Source organism: Gadus chalcogrammus, chromosome 4 (assembly GCF_026213295.1).
Source record: "Gadus chalcogrammus isolate NIFS_2021 chromosome 4, NIFS_Gcha_1.0, whole genome shotgun sequence".
Lineage (NCBI taxonomy): Eukaryota > Metazoa > Chordata > Actinopteri > Gadiformes > Gadidae > Gadus > Gadus chalcogrammus.
Window position 1 is genome coordinate 20,995,810 of NC_079415.1, and position 14,442 is coordinate 21,010,251.

Consider the following 14,442-nt stretch of genomic DNA (forward strand, 5'->3'; position numbering starts at 1 on the left):
TCCTAGGGTTCCTGGCCCCCCGATAAGGGTTAAGCTGTATTGAAGTCGGGCCGATGCAGAAGATGTGTCAGGAGAAAGAAAAAATGCGGATTGAGGTTTGGAGATAAGATAAACTATAGGCCAAATGGAAACATAACCAAGTCTCAAAAATAGCACGATAGTTCTAAGATGAAAGTTCTTGAAGTATTTTAACAGCAACCTTTGTCTATTTATGTTTTATTTCATGAAAACACTTTTGAGTGAACATGGGTTTCAGTTTGATAAAGTATGTTTTTTGCCAACAGACTTGGCGAATCAAGTTCATCGAACTGCAGATGTTTTGCTCTCAAACATCTGTACCGTGTCTCTCCCTCGTGTATCTCTCTGGGTCTACATATGGACAAAGTTCCTTTAACGCCACCTCCTCATCCACATCGTTGGAATATCCTCATCCACATCGTTGGAATACATTTGAGGCTTCATCGATAGTCTGGATGGGTTTATCTCTGGCCGCAGTATCGTGCGTGGTATTGAATAGTCTGTGTCAAGTTATCTGGGTTTTGTTGTAATTTGTGCTTGCCCAACTTGAAATGGCATGGATAGACAGAGGACGCAGGACAGCTCAAATCCTTTTCGTTGTTTCTATTGAACATCTTTTGTGCAACAATCATTCCGGATTAGGATTAGGTTGAAAACCTATTGATAAAGAGAAATTAAATCAAGTTAGTTCTCCAAATAAATCAAAATGCGTAATCAAACATTTAAATCAAATCCAAATTAATCTGTTTGATATCATATACAAAATTATATAATTACAATATCACTATGTTACTAATATCCCCGTGTTATCTAATAATCAGTGGTCTTTCATACAAACATTTTTACCACGTGCGCCTCCACCAAATGTGCCCATGACGTCACTTAGGCCACATGGAAGACATGACAAACGGGGAAAAAAAAGTGCCAGAAGCCTGCGCATTGTGCAAACTACACCTTGGTTCAAAAAGTAAATTACCTACCAATGCGTGCTCTCGCGTTCTCCCGTGCACAAACCCTTCATTCCACCCTTTATCGCCTCACCCGTGCTCACTCACCTTACGTGCCGCAATCATGCAAGTGCCGCCCGGTGTGATCAAAAATCTAACTGGCCTCATGCATAGCGAAACCCCTTCGCTAATAGATCCATATATTGATGTATTTGTTAAATCCATCCTCCGTGTCAAGAGGACCAGTCAGAAGGAGGGGAAGAGGAAGAGTGAGAGTCACGTGGTCCATCGGATGATAAATCAGCTACAGGACCGTTCCAGGTGTTTACCTGAGGGATAGCTATAGCGAGGGTATCTGGAAGTGTTAATGTATTCATGTGTTAGTTAACTTATGCTATACCATTGAGGCCTTTGTCACGACAAGGTCTCATTCAAATTGCCCTCTAGACACAACTATTCAACTACAAAATGATTCCCCTCAACATCTCTTCTTGGACATACAGGCTCATTTAAATGTCAGCAGACATTTGACAAATAAAAACCAATGATTTGGGGATTTCTTTTAGAACATTTTATTTTGTGACTAAATTACAAAATGACAAGCGGTCTATTCATCTATAAAAGGAAGCATTGCTTTGCATGAGCACCATAACAGCAATTTGTTGAGAATCAAGAGCCAAGGACATTGACACACTTATGTTAAGAAACACCTTGAGAACAAGCTTATAATGTAAACAGAGGAGAACAATTTTTATTTGCCTGGAAAAAGGATTAACATAAGAGCCATGAGGACACATAAACAGAAGGAGCTGCCCCACAGAATGACATAGAAAGAAACTGATCGGCATCTTCGGACAAACTGCTCAAACGGTTGCCCAGATCTGCTGCCCAAACACATGGAAGTCTAAAGGTTAAAAGGGCAGTGTGTCCAGAAAGAGCTGGTCTACTGTGGCAGGGGGGGGCACCAGATCCTCCAGCTTCAGGTAGAAGATTCTCTGGAGACCGCACGTGCACAGGGTGCGCAGCAGGGGCAATGTCTCCAGGAGGCCCGAAACATGGCTCGGTCCGCACTGGCCGCCGTCGGCCACGTAACTGAGAGAGTTCTTGAGACACTTCACCACTGTGTTCTGAAGCTCCTTCACTCGGCCCTGCTCCTTCAGACCGCGTCTCTCTGAAACACGCAGCACTAGCCCTTTAGAAGACATTTATCTGTTTTACGATACCGTTCGCCTGGCTATTGATTAATGTTTGTGGTCATACCTGTGATGAGGGCGAGAGCGGAGATACAGGAGAAGGTGGCGATGTCCAGATCCATTCTTTGGAGGTTAGCAGAGAATTCCACAATGCCGTCCAGCCATTCCCCGAACCCCCGCCGGCACTGCAGCCGGTGCCACACCGAGCCATCGCAGAACACCAGCTTCCCCTCCTCCGGGTTGGACCTGAGCAGGGGACGACAGGGGCCGCTTATTAAACCATGCCTGTGAGGAAGAAAGTAATCATGTGGCTGGCATTTCATTTAGGGGTTTTTGCTGACACTTGTATCCAAAGCGACTTACAACCAATCATTTACACACCCGACGGCGGGGACACCTCGACACTTAGCTAGGAGGAGCCGGCTTACCAGTCAACCCACTATACCTCCTGAGCAACATGCTTTACCTTTCCATATTTCTCTCCAGAACATGTACCTGTACGCGAGCCTCAGGACGAAGAGCTCCAGGAAGGCAGAGTGAAACAGCAGGTCCTGGTCGTGTTTTGGCAGAGAGGCAAAGCCCGGGATCTTGTGCGCCCAGCTGCGGATGATGTCCATGGATCCGGTCAGACGGTCGTAGAAGTGCCGCACGTGTTCTGCCTCGTCTTCTCCTGGACTTCCCGGGTTTGCTTGAAACTAAAAGTTAGATTGTGAAAAACATGAGTTGTGTGTACGTTTCTGGACCACTGTAATAACAGATGATAATGTCAGTGCCGCACTGACATTATCATCAGTGCGGCACTGACATTATCATCTTCGTAATTCAGTACCTTAGAATAGTCGAGGCGGGAGGCGATCGGGTTCGAGTCCATGTGCGCCCTGACCAGCGCGCTGAGCATGGAGATGGCAGGTTTCGTCGACCAGTCGTGTGTCGCTTTGGGCTTCGAAGGGAGACGGCCCCGTCGACCCTTCAGCCCGTCCGTCCGCACCACTAGAGGACCAAGGAGGGAAAACCGTAGTTTCATTTTGTGCTTGCCGTCGAACACTTTTATGTGTTTACATATAATCTTTTTTAAATTGGAGGGGATTTTGCTGACGCTTTTATACAGGCGACTTACAACCATCCATACAAAAATTCACACACCGAGAGAGGAGAGTCACCATGCAGGGCGACAGCCAACTCGTCAGAAACAGTCAGGGGTGAGGCGTCTTGCTCAGGGACACTTTGACACTCAGCTAGGAGGAGCCAGGGATTGAACCAGCAACCTTCCGGTTACCATTCAACCCGCTCTACCTCGCCCCCTTTATGCATGATGCGTAATCATACAGGCCTTGTGTAACCAGTGTGCCTCTCACCCTCCTTCACCATGCCCACCACCAGGCACTTCTGGAAGCGACAGTACTGGCATCGGTTCCTCCTGCGTTTGTCCACTGGGCAGCTCCTGGCAGCCAGACACACGTATTTGGCGTTTTTTTGGACCGTGCGCTAAGGAGAGAAGAGCGTAAGTCAGCGTTAATTGGGTGTGTTTTTTATTAAACGTATTTCAGTTTTTTTAACATGATGTCGATTGCTGATCGAAAATCTCGTATGATTGAAAAGTCACAGACAGATATCGGTGCATTTCAACCACTAACTTATTCTAGAGGCAGACAGTGCAAGCCGGGGAAAATACTGGGTCATGGCGACACATATTTTAGTGAACACCCGAGGGTGATCCCCCACCACATCTACACCCCTCCTTTTCTAGGGTCTCCGCTGCGCGCTAATGGAAAAACAACTTCTGTCTTCCTCTGTCTTCTTTTGAATTCATGGCACGTGAGTTTGAGAAAATTTCAGGGGACACCCTGACCCTGTAATTAAGGGTGCCTGATTAAAACGTGCAGACGAAGCTGAGGGTGTCATTTAGGGTCCAAAAGGGCGGGTTGATCTTTTCTTGACATGAATCCGTATTCATCACAAAACGGTTATCACCTGAGGAAGATAAGATGGCCTATAATAGTATGCATGGCATTTGTAGGCCTGTGTTGTTAATGATGTAATGAAAGGTATTAACAAATTAATTAATGAAAATCGGAGAACTGAAAGTGGTGAACATTCAAAAGCCATTCAATCACTCTCTGAAATTGTATATTATATACCACCTCCATGTCGACCTTCTAAATGTGGCCTCCACGTGTTGTTGTGTTGAGTCAAGGGAATAACTTCAATCCCGGGAAACTAAATACGCATTTGATGTGTTTGATGTTACAGTTTTATGAATAACAACGGTGACCTGGAGACATTTCAAAATAAAAGTCGACGATTAAAACCCTCAAAGCCTCTGCCATCAGCGACTATTTGGCACGCACCTTAAAGAAGCCCTTACATCCCTCGCAGGTGCGCACCCCGTAGTGTTGGCACGCGGCGTTGTCCCCGCACACGGCGCACAGCCCCTCCGCGCCCGGCAGGCCCCCTCTCCCGGGGGTCGACGCACACCAGGAGGAGGGCACCCCGCGGTGTTCGGCGTAATGGTGCTGCTGCTGGTCGGACCCGTATCCGTGCGCGTGGGGAAGCTGGAGCGGGTGCAGAAACCCCGTGTCACCTGCTCGAGCCTTCTCGTGCGCGTCGGCAACGGACAGTATCCCCCCCGAGCCCCCCGGCTCAAGCGACAGTTGCCGCGTGCCCACCACGTCCAGGTTCATCGACACATGGAACGAGCCGTCGAACTTCATCTGGCACGCGGAGAAGCTTTGGTTTCCATGGTGCTGGGTGTGCTTCAGGGAGAAGAGGGATAACCGGGACACCGCGTGTTTCCGCTGCACCGCCGCGAAATAGTCATGGCGGGGGGAGCACTCGTCCCAGGAGTGTCCACCGGCGGTGTGGAAGTTGGAGGCGAGCGCTGCATGCGGCAGGTACCCTGAGCCAGCGGAGGTGAACGCTTGGTTCGGTTCGTGCGGTGGATGCAGGTTTGATTGGTACCGGTGATGCGCGGCTGCGGCGTCCTCGACTTTTACGTACGCTGGTCCCCCCCCTTGCGCGGACATCACTGTCCCGAACACACACGCCGGTTTCATGGCGTCGTAGGGGCTCGGAGTGCAGCCGATGCTGTAACCGTCCACCGACAGGGCGGCGGGGCCAGAGGTGCCCGCGGAGGAGTCCTCGCTGTTGGTCAGCTCCATGCTGTACTTGACGAACTCCGGCGTGAGGAATTCCCCGCAGCGCTCCTCTCCCGCGGCGCCCTGCTGCGACGCGGGGCTGGCGCCCTGCGGAGACACGCCGCACTGGGTCTGGACACACGGCATGCCCGCTGGAAGACGAGAGTCCAACATTTACGCATTACTCACGGAGAAGCGTTTCAATGGATCCACTCCGACGGGGTTTGAGTCAGAAACAGACAGAATGGAAACAGAAGGACACATCAACGACCGAGATTCTGATCAGAATGATGAGCGAATAATGCATTGAAAAGTTTCTCATACCTCCAGGTTATGGCGGTCTAAAGATGAAGATGTTTTTTTCCAACGGTAGAATTGTCCTTTAGTGTGTGAATCGAAGAATATCCTAATAGATTGCAGATAGAAAACCCGTGTGCCAAACGGAAATCGACTTTGCTGCGTAAAGGAAATCACGTTAACGTTTGGATTTGGTGGAGGTAAGAATATCTTGCATCTCCTGTATCTCCGTTCACTGCTTGTAGAGATTAGTGGTTTTAATCCAACGTGTGCGGTCGTTGGTTAAGTAATCCCATGTCTCCTCATGGGACCGTTTCGTGGTGGACCAGAGGACCGTTCCGTGATAGACCAATGCCTTTAGGTACGTTCCGTGCGCCAGCTCCAAGCCGTCTGCCGAGCTGACACCACAATGTGCTTTTGTTTACGCACATACGCACCCGGAGCTCTGACCAAGTGCCCAATTACGCACGAATGACTGGCTGGCTCGTTATGATCCCATTCATTGGTATGTTTTGTTTCCTCTTTGTATTCAACATAATCACGGATTTCAAGCCCTAATTTCCTTGTTCTATTTGTTTAATTGTATTTTAAAGTCCTGCTATATGATTTATTATAACGTAAAATAGCACTTATACGGCTACTTTATACTTACACTGAAGACCATTTTTTATCATTGTGGAGTAGTAATTTGTCTAACTAAATATCTGTAATAATTTAATTGTTTCATTATTGTAGCGGCGATGTTACTCGAGTATTCTCTGCTGGCCGTTTCGGTGCCCTACGCTAGCGGGGGGAGCCTCTTTTGATTAGGTAAAAACATCTAATTTGCCGAAATTGAGTGATAGGTTATACAGAAAAAACAACGGTGGGCCTCTTCATAACTAATTTATATATTTTTTTTAATTAAAAAATGTAATATATATTTTTTATCTTTTATTTTTTTGCAAACTTTTTGGTGCCCCCCCAGGTACTTGGTGGCGCACGTGCTCGCCTGATTCTCAGGTTACAGTCTCCATTAATTTAGGAGAATATACAGGCCAAAACTAGTTCGGTTATGTACATTTAACCTATTTGCAAATGATTAATCTGTATTACATTTATTTTTTAAACAAGTTTAAGTCATTTTTTTAAATAATAAGTTTGCATATCAAAACTTTAAGAAATCACAATAGAAAGGAAATTTCACATTTGGAAGATACGCTATTCTTCAGTTCTTTTACATGAGCAGAATTTTCAATAATGACCAAACATTTTTTTTTCTTTATTTGCAATATTTACTTTTCCCATTAATGTATTCATCTTGGAGTCTGAACGTTCACGCGCGCAAAAGGAACAATAAAAGCGTCTTGTGCGCAGCCAACATAGTATTTACACACACACACATTTTTATATATATATATATATATATATATATATATATATATATATATATATATATATATATATATATATATATATATATATATATATATATATACATATATATATATATATATATATATATATACATATATATAGAGATCTATTTAGATCTATATATGTAAATTAGTGCTGTCAGTTTAACGCGTTATTAATGAAGCCTATTTTAAATGCGTTAATTTTCTTATCGCACGAATAACGCTCTTTTCGGCTTAGCAAACGTTGTCGTTTTTTCACCTGCTGTCTAGCAACCAGTGGCGTCTTTGCATTAGGGGCCAGTGGGGCACGGCCCCACAAGAGAACGCTACGATTATACTTTTCTTTTTTTTTTCAAAAATGTCATTGAGCATAAGTTAATAATACATTAATTGTTAATAATTAATTACATGTCCGCAGTTTTAATTTGATGAACGCAATTGTTGTAGTGTAGTAGTTGTGTGTGAAATAGTTTGTTGCTCCGTCTCGTCTGTTCCGCTCGGTGGGGCCCAGCCGAGATGGCCCTGTCTGCTGCAGTGTAGAAAACTGGTGCTGTTGCGCGAGCAAGCGCGTGCGCAGCGCCCGCTTCTGCTTCGGCGGTGGGGCCAGAAGTTTAGGGCCCCAAAGCTCTTCTCATTGGCTGATTTGTAGAAAGGGCGGGGTTTACGGCGGGAGCCGATCAGATCTTGCTAGCTAGCTAACGTAGTTACTGTTACAGTTACAGTTACTAATAACAACAAATGGACGTTTCATTCATTAAATTATGAATCGTGTTGAGTATCTGTCTCATGTGAGATTTAGCACTTGAACAGAAGTTGGAGATAAAACGTTTGGGACCACATCGCCCGACGGATTTAATTATTCATTATTCAAGAGGGAAAGGACAAGAATAGATCGTTCAACAAGGAGTGGTTCAAGCGGAAAAAAATGCTTGTGTTTCACCTCAGCCACACAAAGGAGACCAGACAGCACTGTCCTTAAAGCACAGGTAATTACCATCTTAGCCCAAACTTACTTAAATTTTCACCCAGGATTATCCAGGTCTGAATAGGCAACCACTCTATCCGGCTAGATTCATTGTTAATTGTACAGTATGGTGGCCTGCAAACTTAATACAACTTAAACCATACTTCTTCCTTTTTTGGTATATTGTGAGTGGTGGCTTTGTATATTGATTGCTATGTAAAGGGTGTGTGCCGTTGTGTTTTTATTGTTGCCACGTTGTTGTTTTCTTGAGTTTTGATATTGTGAGATCTTGAACGCTGCCATTTGGTGGTGCTATTGCTATAATAGCCTAATATATGTCGTCAGATTCGCGTTTGAGTGATGGCATTATTCAGCTGCAATTTTGGTCCCCTCTGTCACTTGCTACTGTTTTTGTTGTGATGGTAGTAATATGTGGTATTTCTGGATTGCGTTATAATATTTTCCTGCATGGGCCCCACCAGAGTTTCCAAACCAAAATCGCCACTACTAGCAACAACTAGTCACGTTAGAAAAAGTACAACATCATAACGGATCTATACCGGAAAGAAAACAACGGCACGCCGCACAAACTTGTTGGAGCAAGCAAGGAGACGGAGCGGTTGAAAAACTCCTTAAAAGTGTGTGTGTGTGTCACTCTGTTCGAGCCTGCATGAGAGTTCAATGATGTCATTAGCTGTTATGTCTTTCTGACCAATCGCAGTTCAAGGCCCACCTGGGCTGTACCACTCCGGGAGGGGCCGCTCAAGACAAACTACTCCCCTCTAGACAAAATCAACAGTTTGACAGTTTGTGAGTGTTGCGTCTGTTGAGTGAGTGAGAGGTTGCGGGCGCACAGCTCAGGCTGCCGGACGGCGCTGCAAGCAACTTTTATAAACGCAATATTGTTATCCCGCAGTAATCAGCCTGGGCTATTGAAGTCTTACGGTAGGCCTATCACTGTCATGCACGGTGCACCTACCCGATGTCAAGTGGACCGGGTTGAATTCACTGCGTGTCTCTCTTCTTACTGTCCTTCTCAACACTCTCTGCTCTCACTAAAAGGCTAGCAGCACGAAATCAAGGGATATGTAGAATAGAAAAAAATAAGTGATTAATCGCAAGTTAACTATGACATTAATGTGATTAATCGCGATTAAATGTTTTAATAACTTGACGGCACTAATATATACAGTGGGGAGAACAAGTATTTGATACACTGCCGATTTTGCAGGTTTTTCCCACTTACAAATCATGTAGAGGTCTGTCATTTTCATCATAGGTACTCTTCAACTGTGAGAGACGGAATCTAAAACAAAAGAAAAAATCGAGAAAATCACATTGTATGATTTTTATGCAATTAATTTGCATTTTATTGCATGACATAAGTATTTGATCACCTACCAACCAGTAAGCATTCCGGCTCTCACAGACCTGTTAGTTATTCTTTAAGAAGCCCTCCCGTTCTCCACTCATTACCTTAACTGCAACTGTTTGAACTTGTTACCTGTATAAAAGACACCTGTCCACACACTCAATCAAACAGACTCCAACCTCTCCACCATGGCCAAGACCAGAGAGCTGTGTAAGGACATCAGGGATAAAATTGTAAACCTGCACAAGGCTGGGATGGGCTACAGGACAATAGGTAAGCAGCTTGGTGAGAAGGCAACAACAACTGTTGGCGAAATTATTAGAAAATAGATGATCAAGAGGAGGAAAGGGAGAAGGTCAGGTGGTCTGATGAGACAAAAATATAGCATTTTGGTCTAAACTCCACTCGCCGTGTTTGGAGGAAGAAGAAGGATGAGTACAACCCCAAGAACGACGACGAATGCACCCTATTGAGGGGAGGAAGGATGGGCCCATGTATCGCACGATCTTGGCCAACAACCTCCTTCCCTCAGTAAGAGCATTGAAGATGGGTCGTGGCTGGGTCTTCTAGCATGACAACGACCCGAAACACACAGCCAGAGCAACTAAGAAGCATCTCAAGGTCCCGGAGTGGCGTAGCCGAAGTCTCCAGACCTGAACTCAATAGAAAATCTTTGGAGGGAGCTGAAAGTCCGTATTGCCCAGCGACAGCCCCGAAACCTGAAGGATCTGGAGAAGGTCTGTAGGAGGAGTGGGCCAAAATCCCTTCTGCATTGTGTGCAAACCTGGTCAAGAACTGCAGGAAACGTATGATCTCTGTAATTGCAAACAAAGGTTTCTGTACCAAATATTAAGTTCTGCTTTTTGAAGTATCAAATACTTATGTCATGCAATAAAATGCAAATTAATTGCTTAAAAATCATATAATGTGATTTTCTGGATTTTTGTTTTAGATTCCGTCACTCACAGTTGAAGAGTACCTATGATAAAAAGATTTGTGCATGCTTTGTAAGCTTGCAAAATCGGCAGTGTATCAAATACTTGTTCTCCCCACTGTAGGATATATATATATATATATATATATATATATATATATATATATACACATATGTATATATATATACACATATGTATATATATATACACATATATATATATATATATATATATATATATATATATATATATATATATATATATATATACACATATGTATATATATATACACAATATATATATATATATATCAGTGGCGGCTGGTGGTTTTTAAAGTGAGGGAGGAAGGACTGCGCGCTTGGTTGCCATTGGCCTGCTTGCACTGTTGGTGTATGGTGGCATAAGAATGTGAGACTCAAGTTGTTTCAAGGTGTTTTGGTGAACTACAAAATAGCAGGGAGGGAGTTATGTGAATACAATTTATACAAAGCCACCAGTGGCATCACTGTAATTTGAGAAGGAAAGGATGCAAAGCATATTAGTCAAATCAGGCCTACTATTGATTTGTAAAAGTAAATAAAAAAATCTGGGCCTATCATTGGGCCTAGATCGACGGGTGTCAAGATCACGTTGGTGCTCACCAACGTGATCTTGACACTTGTGGCGTTTGGTTGCCCTATCAAGATTTTCCACATCAGTGAAACCATGAACAGCCCACGTTGGAGATTTGCTATTATTCATAAGCAAACAGGGCCAGCAATAAAGTCGATTGCTTGTAATGCTACCAGTAAGCCATGCGTACCTAGCAAACCATGTAGCACTCACAACAATGACGTTGCCATTACTTCTGGTCACCTTGATTTTGGGAAGTGGTCTACCTCTTTCTTTGGTCGCTAACTTAGCACTGTAACTCAATGAATGGAATGCTTTTTTTAATAAGACGTTAACAATGTCCTCCGTTTCCAATGTTTCCATTGTACATTTAGGATCTCGCTATCGCAGATTTCACTTGCTCTGCGTCTCTTACTGAGCACCGCGGCAATGCAGACCGGGTTTGTTATCGACAGCGTTGCCAGATTGGGCAGATTTCCCGCCGAATGATAATTTTTCCAGCCTAACATGGTTAAAAGTAGCCCAATTGGGTGGGAATCTGACCAATCTGGCAACGCTGCTCAACATCCAGGGATCCTGCTTATTGGTTCATAAGGCAGACGGATAGATTTTTGCGCGAATCAGACCCCTTAAGGTCCCACCCACTCAGAGGAGGACTTTCCTCCTCTCTCCCATTGAAAACCCATGTTATCCACCGGCCGCCAGTACTTTCGGGGAAATGAATGGGAATCAACGGAGGGCGACGGAGGACCTTCCTCCCTGAAGTAATTGTCAATAAGCGATAGGGGGTGCTAATGTCCCTTTACCCAGGGAAACGAACATTATATATTCAAATGCAATAAAGTAGTCATATTTAAGGGCATTAATTCATTACAATAGTCTGGGCATCTACATTTTTTATTCTCAACAATGTTAGGGAGGATCTTCCTCCCTCTCCTCAATGGAGAAGCCTCCACTGATATATATATATATATATATATATATATATATATATATATATATATATATATATATATGTATATATATATATATATATATATACACATATGTGTGTGTGTGTGTGTGTAAATACTGTGTTGGCTGCGCACAAGACGCCTTAATTGTTCCTTTTGGACGCGTGAACGTTCAGACTATCGATTTACATTTATATATATATACATATATCTATACATGCATTGACTATATATCTATCTACTATATATACATCTATATATATATATATATCTATCTATCTATCTATATACTGTGTATATTTATACATATATATACATATATATCTATATATGTGTATATATATATATATATCTATATATATATATATATATATATATATATATATATATATATATATATATATATATACACATAGCCTATATGTACACATGGCGTTTGGAACGCGACAGCTGCCGTCTCTTCACGCGCTCTCGGAAGCCCAGCTCCATGGAGGGGGGAGGGGCCTCAAAGGAGAGGGGAGGGGCCTCACTGGAGAGAGGATGGGAGCAGGACGCTGTTGCGCAATATCGCCTTGGCTTTGCGTCAACTCCGAGGCCCGCCCCCGCGACGTGATTGGACTCGCGACAGAGTTCCGCAGGCCTATTGGCGTGTCAGAGTGTCAATCAACGCCCAGCTCACTTCCTGGTCGCCCTGTCAAACACAGCTCTGCGCGAAAGCCTCGGTGGATCACCACAGATGCCCTCAGCTGACGCCCCGACGCACCGCGGTATCTCCTCACCCGACCGATACTACATGTAAGTGGAGCCGTCTTAATTGTCCCTAGGACGATATTCTGAGGTTTGGATGTTTGTGGGGATCATTGCCTCAGAGCCGGGTTCGGTGGAGGGACTTGGGTGGTGTGGCCCCCGGTGGGCGGGCTTCAAGTGGTCCCGCCGTGACCAGTGTCAAGATAGACCGACTGGTCCCTCTAAAATCAAACCATTAAGGCCATAACCATCTGCGGGCCAAAGGTGTGTGTGTGTGTGTGTGTGTGTGTGTGTGTGTGTGTGTGTGTGTGTGTGTGTGTGTGTGTGTGTGTGTGTGTGTGTGTGTGTGTGTGTGTGTGTGTGTGTGTGTGTGTGTGTGTAGGACAGGAAGACGTAATCAATGTGTGTGAACAAGAAAGGTTTAAGGAAAAGGCATAATCGAACCCATATCTTCGTTATGTGGGCGAGTATTGTGTTGTTGGTTGTTAGATGACTGATAACGATGTTGCCAGTCCACACAAAGCCAATCTTATCCCGATCAATTTATCTAATTCCAATGTTTGATTGTAGATCGTGTTGTATTACAACACATACGTGACACACCCACACCCACACACACAAACATACACACACACACACACACACACACACACACACACACACACACACACGCACACACATTATAATGGTTACCCTATGAATAACTACAGGGGAATGTCTAAAGTTGCCACGGTGACTTACTCTTACTCAATAAAAACACGTTGCTGGTGCAATGGGTAAGCACGCAGGCTTCCTAGGTAGGTGTCAAGGTTATAGGGAGCATTTGAGACACAGGAGGAGGAAGAGGAAACATTGTTAAGGGTAGACTGAGGCTGCCTTCCATTTTACAGGCCCACCCAAGTCCCCCCCCCCCCACACACACACACACACACACACACACACACACACACACACACACACACACACACACACACACACACACACACACACACACACACACATAAAGTAACTCATTTAAGGCTGCTGACTCACAGTGAGTGTCTGCTGTGATACGGCCTCGACTCTCTGTTGCGGTCCATGTTGAACTTTTTCTCCTCCTGTGGTGGATGGATTATGTAGTTGTTTCAGTAGGTTTAAGGTTCTAAATGGTGTTATTGTATAAATAAACCGATACGTCAATGTTAATGAATCTCTGAATCTTAAAATACAGAAATGAAAATGTTCTTGTGTTCATGACAAGGCTGCTGCAGCTGCTATAACTACTACTGCTCATACTTTACTAGACTCCTACTACTACTACTTATACTAATGCTACTATACTACTGCTATACTACAATACTACTACTACTACTACTACTACTACTATTCTACTAATACTACTACTACTAGGATAACTTATAGTCCTGACATGTCATACTTATAGGGTTAGGATCAACCCATATAATATAATATAATAGTATCTGACATCATCAATCAATAATTGTTCATGTTTAAATATGTTGACGTTGAATGTTGACTTGATGTAAAGCAGCAGCAATGGTATAAAGATAATGTCACTCACAAGGTCAGCTGTGAGCTAAAATCATAATTGCTTCATACAATTACAGCAGTGACTTAGAGCTGGGAGTCCCATGTTTTACATTCTCGTGTACAGGTTCTGTCAGGATGTTTTTATATGACTTATTGTTTATTTTTGGAAACCCTCAACAGAGGACCAAGGTTGGTTATGGAGGAATGCTCATGCTCAGCCATAAGCATCCCAGAGGGGTGATGTAACACGAGAAAAAATATAATGCACTCGTGGGTGGGGCTTATTGGGGCAGTGGGTGTGGCTTTGTTGTGTTAATGTATGTATCTGTGTGTGTGTATTAGC

At 44.0% G+C, this 14,442-nt stretch overlaps 2 protein-coding genes across 4 annotated transcripts in view; one reads left to right on the top strand and one right to left on the bottom strand.

Moving 5' to 3' along the window:
• Positions 1 to 1,574: 1,574 nt before the first annotated feature.
• LOC130381212 (nuclear receptor subfamily 4 group A member 2-like) lies at positions 1,575 to 13,609 on the bottom strand. 2 transcript variants are annotated; one of them, XM_056588688.1, is made up of 7 exons: positions 13,602 to 13,609; positions 4,507 to 5,444; positions 3,514 to 3,643; positions 2,988 to 3,148; positions 2,654 to 2,853; positions 2,226 to 2,404; positions 1,575 to 2,136 (listed from the first exon to the last, which is right to left on the bottom strand). In XM_056588688.1, exons 2-7 carry the CDS (start codon positions 5,437 to 5,439, stop codon positions 1,877 to 1,879), a joined length of 1,863 nt encoding a protein of 620 aa, XP_056444663.1. In that variant the 5' UTR covers positions 5,440 to 5,444; positions 13,602 to 13,609; the 3' UTR covers positions 1,575 to 1,876. The 2 variants fall into 2 exon arrangements, with proteins under 2 accessions (XP_056444663.1, XP_056444662.1); XM_056588687.1 differs by lacking the exon at positions 13,602 to 13,609 and having other exon boundaries at positions 4,507 to 6,136.
• Positions 12,517 to 14,442, top strand: part of gpd2 (glycerol-3-phosphate dehydrogenase 2 (mitochondrial)) — a 55,623-nt gene continuing 53,697 nt past the window's right edge. For both annotated transcript variants that reach the window (XM_056588684.1, XM_056588686.1), the window contains exon 1: positions 12,517 to 12,617. The gene's annotated coding sequence lies outside the window, so the exon portion shown is untranslated. The remainder of the gene's footprint in view (positions 12,618 to 14,442) is intronic.